The sequence below is a fragment of the Triticum dicoccoides genome, chromosome 1B (assembly GCF_002162155.2).
Source record: "Triticum dicoccoides isolate Atlit2015 ecotype Zavitan chromosome 1B, WEW_v2.0, whole genome shotgun sequence".
In the NCBI taxonomy this organism is placed as follows: Eukaryota; Viridiplantae; Streptophyta; class Magnoliopsida; order Poales; family Poaceae; genus Triticum; species Triticum dicoccoides.
The window spans coordinates 660009979-660015784 of record NC_041381.1 but is presented as its reverse complement, the minus strand read 5'-3'; the positions used below and the strand labels follow the sequence as shown (position 1 = coordinate 660015784).

The 5806-nt window shown below is 46.2% G+C and overlaps 1 protein-coding gene across 1 annotated transcript in view; it reads left to right on the top strand.

Moving 5' to 3' along the window:
• The first annotated feature begins 4012 nt into the window (after nucleotides 1-4012).
• Nucleotides 4013-5806, top strand: part of LOC119350826 — a 15394-nt gene continuing 13600 nt past the window's right edge. Inside the window, exons 1-2 of the mRNA XM_037618472.1 lie at nucleotides 4013-4323; nucleotides 4947-5618. Coding sequence (XP_037474369.1) covers nucleotides 4013-4323; nucleotides 4947-5618 — 983 coding nt within the window. The remainder of the gene's footprint in view (nucleotides 4324-4946; nucleotides 5619-5806) is intronic.

Sequence of the window (5806 nt, the reverse complement as noted above, 5' to 3'; positions counted from 1 at the left end):
AAGTACTTTGTATCAGCCATGATCAACCTCAAAGCATCGCCTTTAGTGAGATTTGTACTTTCCCCGATGCCTTCCATTTGCTTGAAGATCTATGTGTGGATCTTGAAGATCTTAAAGATCCATGGCTATCGTGCATATCAAGATCATTCGTATGCTTTATATCCTCATAGAAATATTTCTACATGGTACCATAGTTCATTACTTTCTTAGATCTGGATTTGTTATCATATTTCAAAAAAAAATCTTTTCTGGTTTTTATTGCCACTCTTGGTAAAAGTTCTCAAAGTTTTCAACTTGCTTTACTATTTTTTGTTAAACCATTCTTCTTGAAATAAAGAATTAAGGGCAAACTTCTTTCAGTACATTGAGATCTGTCCCATGTATGTTCTTGTTGGTGCCATAAAAAAAATCCTCTTCCTGGTCCACCAAGAATCATTAGGTTACCTCTTTTAATATCTACTAGATCAAACCCATATAGGCTTCCTTCCATTTGTCATGGTCTCTTACAGTGGTACATCAAAACTTTATTAAAACCCACATTCTGGTTTCCTAGATCCATTTGAGCTCTTATACAAGATTTATACGACAACCTTGTTTCTATTTCCTTATTTAACCAAACTCTTTGTTCATGATCTATCAAGAGTAGTTCTTAAAATTGTTCTGTTTGGTCCACCATGTTTGGCCTGAACTTCTTCCACTATCTACATATCATGCTGACAAACGATTTCTCTCATTTTTGTACTAGATTTTTTTCACGATCTAACAAGGTTTGCTACTATTCTACAGTTCATATATTTTATAGCAGTGTTATTCATCCTTAAATCATTGAACACTATCTTCATGTCTCGACTGAGACTAAAGTTCGTATGTTCCTTGTATCCTAATTTTTTATCTGACATTTTTTTCGTAATTTGCCAGACATATCAAAGATATTGAAACACTTTTGCCCTCTGTATGTGTGAGACGGAGGCATTGCAGAAAACCAATGACATGTTTTTTTATTTTGGGTGTCACATTTTGAAGAAGAATTATAATGGGGATATCCTAAAGGGAAGAATTATAACTGGTGAACTATTGGTGGCTTCGTCCCCATGCTGTTGTTTGGGCTTCTGACTCTGCCATGTGGCTTTATTTATAAAGTCGGGCTATGGCCTTTTCTCTAAAAAGAATGGAACATCAGATATGTTAGCTTTAACTTATTTATCCTCAATTTCCTTTGTGCATTTATTCTGTTACTTTTCAGTTGAGTTACACATTTGTACTCCAGTTATAGAATTGAAGCACATCTCCCTACCAAACAACGAATGCGTAAAGAGTTGTCTATCATGTTTAGTTACATCTCTCTACTAAGACATTTTTTTGAATGAAAAACTTCGAACCTATTCATCAAGCATCATGGAAGTACAAAGAACACAAAAAGTAATTAAACTTGCATCCATGTCTTTAGACCACCTAGCGGCGACTACAAGCATTGGAGTGAGCCGAAGGTGCGCCACTATCATCAGCCCTCCTGCCCCGTGGCCGGGCAAACCTTGTTGTAGTAGACAGTCGGGAAGTCGTCGTGCTAAGGCTCCAAATAACCAGCGCACTAGAACAACAACCGTCGGCCTGTCATCGATGAAGAGAAGTGTAGATCAGAAGGATCTAACTTGTGGATACACTAACACGCCTGAACGAGGACCGGATCCAAACAGATCCACCAAAGACAAATACCGACCGAATCTTGCAAGATCCTCTATAGACACACCTCCACATGCCTTTTCGACGACGCTAGAAGCATCGACGGGACTGGGTATAGGCAATGCGAACCTTGTTCCATCTTCAGGAAGCCACTGTTGCCTCGACTTCCTGAGCTGGACACAAACCCTATACAAACTTAAAAAATACCTAAAACTGAAGCTTGAGTCGTCCCACCATCAAAGGCCATGATTCACCATGCCTCCGTGGCCCTAAGCCCACAAGAGTGAAAGCAGATTGGCACCAGCGCCGACAGGAGGCAGGAAATCCCTAGACTCTCGAGGAGTCGCTCGTGCTATAGGAGTTGGAAAATGTTTCGTCGAATCAGAGTCGCATAATCTAATATATTAGTTCTTTTTATTTGGTGCATAGAAACTTGGGCCATCCAAGGAAGAATTTAGCAAGAAAAATGGGACATCATTTTCCAGGCCAGCCTTTCCACTTTGCAAGAGATAAAATTGTTCAACCGTACCAGACAGTGCTAGGAATTTATGTTTGCAGCTCAATAGAGCAACGACCCATTAAGTCCTCATGGAGAAAGCTCTAGTGCATTGTAGATTAAATTGTTTGGATTACGTAATTGTTTGAAACTAGCTATTCCACATGCTTGTTTATTCGGTATTTTCCAGAGCAACCAAATTCTGTTAGCAAAATGGCAAACTACTTTCTGGAAAAACTAGAGGTGCCATTGTGGGTATCTCCTAAAGCTGGCTAGTTTTCTTGTATTGTTTTGCCTTTGCTTACAAATGAACATTTTGGTAGGCATTTGGATGGATCTAATCAGTTAAGAGGTTGTTGTGCTTTTGTCATATTCTCTACTAAGTTATGAAATTAATCCTTGCTTGTAGTATCATACCATAATTGTTTGACATATTCATAACAAAAAGGGTGATCCTTTTGTAGCTTATAAAGCGAAGCTTTCATGCACTTGAGTACAAAAAAAGAAACTTTTTACCGGGGCACGCGAGATGCCCCAAATATATGGTACCGTTTAGTGAAGTGGAAGGCATTTTTTGCTTTCATATGAAAAGAGTGTCAATAGTACATTAGATCATAACACCTTCCATTTCATGTCACAAAAAGAAAATCAATTTTCTAATTTAGGCATGATACGCCATATCTATATTCGAACCTATACAGAAGTGAAAGGCATATATATCCATTTTAGATGTAGTAAGAACGATGGTACTTTTAGCATAAAAATCAATCTCAATGGCTACCAACATTAGAGATGCTATTACATGTTTGCCTCTTTGGCTGGAAGCACATGTATAGATAGATAAGCATTTGTTTTTTGCTGATAGATAAGCATGCATTAATTAGTCTAAAACCAACGGCGCTTATCCACTCAGTGCGACGTCAAGTGTTGATGGGTCACGTGAGCGCGGGGATCGTCACGCTCACGCCTCAGGAGAAGCATTGCGCACGGGACAATGGTGGGTGCGCATTAGCGGAGGCCCTAGCTAGCAGCATATCTGTAGAGGCTAGAGAGCACGAGGACAAGGCAGAGAGTGGAAGGGGAGTGTGTGTGTGGTGATCGGCAGCCAGGGAGACGAGGAGGAGGCTGTGACGCTGCTCCCGACGCCCCTCCAAACCCAGCCCCGCCGAAATGGACGTGAACCACATGATCAGGTAGCCCTCTCGCCGCCGCGATTTCGCTCTCGGTGTTCTTCCCGTGCCGTGTTCCGTGGGTTGTTCGTTCCTCCCTGCCGAGGGATCGATTCTGCTCCGGATTTATGTTTTCTTTCTTTTCGGTGTGCGTGCGTGTGTCTTTTGGTGCCTGCCGAAGTGCCGATTGGATCTGGTTCCTGCCGAGGATTCATTCTTTCGCCCGATTGTTTCTATGTCGTTGCTGCAGTCACTTCAGTTCTGTGTGTGCTCTTTAATTTGTGCGGATTTCCATCGAACAGATCTTCGAATGCTCGGGGTTCGCACTTCAGTTTTGCTTTGTGTAAACGTGTTTTTTCTTTTCTTCTATAGTGATTTTGGTTTAGAATCCGAAGAGAGGAACAAGTTTTTGCTGTTCGTCTCGTGCTGCATCCAAATGTTGGATTGTTTGTTTTGATTTTGTTATGTGTGCAGGTCCCAGAGAATCAACCCGGGTTCACTCGCTGATGGTGGCGGTAGCGGCGCGAGCCGGAAGCCCGAGGCGCCTCCGCCGGCCGGCCAACCGAGCAAGGACGAGCGCGCCCTGGCGGCCGTCGCTGACGCCTCACGCCTTGCGCCCTACTACTCCCGCACCGCCCTCGTGAGCCACCGTCGCTACGACGTCGCCATGCACACGTCCCACTCCCAGGGACCCAACCTCGGCGGCGGCGGTGGCAGCGGCATCGCCTTGTCGGACTCTCCCTTGCCGCTCCAGTGGTGGGGCCACGGGAAGCGCTCGCGCAGCCGTCGCGAGGCGCCGGTGCCCGAACCCGAGCTGACGCCCGCCGAGGTGCGCCGTCGGAAATCCCTCAAGTACAGGAGCCGCAGGGCGGCGAAGGCGCAGGCGCGAGCAACGATGCCGCCGCCGGGCAGCCCTGGTCCCATCCTCAGCGCGGCCCTGGCGCTCCCTCCTCGTGCCGGCACCCTCTGGCTCCACGGGTACGACGCACGCCTCTCCCCTTGGCTATACTATCTGTTTTGTCGCCGTTCTCTCTGGTTCGTGTTACATGCAGTTCGATCTTTCTTTACAGCATCACTCTATTGCACCTTTTTTTGGACTCATCCGGCACTATGTTTTGTTTCCATGCTAGCACTGGCATCCATCCATCACATTAATCATCCATGCATCACATTAAACAATGACATTAATAGTTTTCGTTGTCCTTGTTTGTGTCTACTCAGGATAGACAGATACATGTACACTCACCCGCAAAAAAAGAGATAGATACATGTTTGTTTTTGGATAACAGATAGATACATGTTCACATACATATATGATCTTCACAACTATCTACTGGGAGCATGCATGCTACTCCCTCTGTTCCAAAATAGATGACTCAACTTTGTATTAACTTTAATACAAAGTTGGGTCATCTATTTTGGAACAGAGGGAGTAGATACTTACAAAAATATTGTTCGGTTACTAGTAACCCGCAAAGAGGGGAAGTAGTTTTTTATGTTCATGTCATGTTGTATCCAAAAGTTCGACTTGGTTCTGTTGCGATCCAATAGCTTGTTAACATCGTGTCACGATCATTTGTTTGATTTTGTTTTCTGTGCAGGTACCCGAGAATCAGCCCACATTCCCTCCCTCTCGCTGATGGCGGCGGTAGCAGCATGATCCGTAACCCAATGGCACCGGCGCCGGGACCCACACAGAGCAAGGAGGAGCGCACCCCGGTCGTCTTCACTGACACCTCATGCCTCGTGTCGTACTTTCCCCGCACCTCGCTGGAGCACCACATGGCACGTGGGTGCCCGACATCCTCATCCGCTGCCCTCGCAAGCCACCATATCTATAATGTCGGCATGCACACACACCAGGGACCCAACGTCGGTGGCGGCGGTAGCAGCGACATCGTCCGCACCTCACTTGAGCAACACAAATTGTGGGGTCACGCTCCGTACCCGCCCCAACCGGCGTACTCACCAATTGCCCCTGTGAGCCACCCTCTCTTGAACAACGTCATGCACACCTCCCAGGGATCCAACGTCAGTGGCGGTGGCGGCAACGACATCGCCTCACCGAATGCCCATGTAATGCTTCAGTGGGGCCAAAGGAAGCGCTCGCGTAGCCGCCGCGAGGCGCCTGCACACACTCCCGCGCCTAAACCGGAGTTGACCCCCGCCAAGGCACAGGCGGTGAAGCCGATGCTGTCGTCGGGCGCCCGCGAGCCCAACCTCATCTCCGACCTATCGCTCCCTGCTCCCGATGTCACCCTCTCTCTCCGCAGGTACGCAAATCCCTCCGCCTCGCGATATTGTCCATACTCATCATCATTACTGGCATGTTTGTCGCAGTTCCCTACTGGTTTGTGTTGCATGCAGTTGTATCTTTCTTTACAACTTCAGTCAGATAAACTTTTTTGGACCCATCGAGCACATTAAATGGGGCCCGCATGTAAGAGGTGGAAAGAGAGAG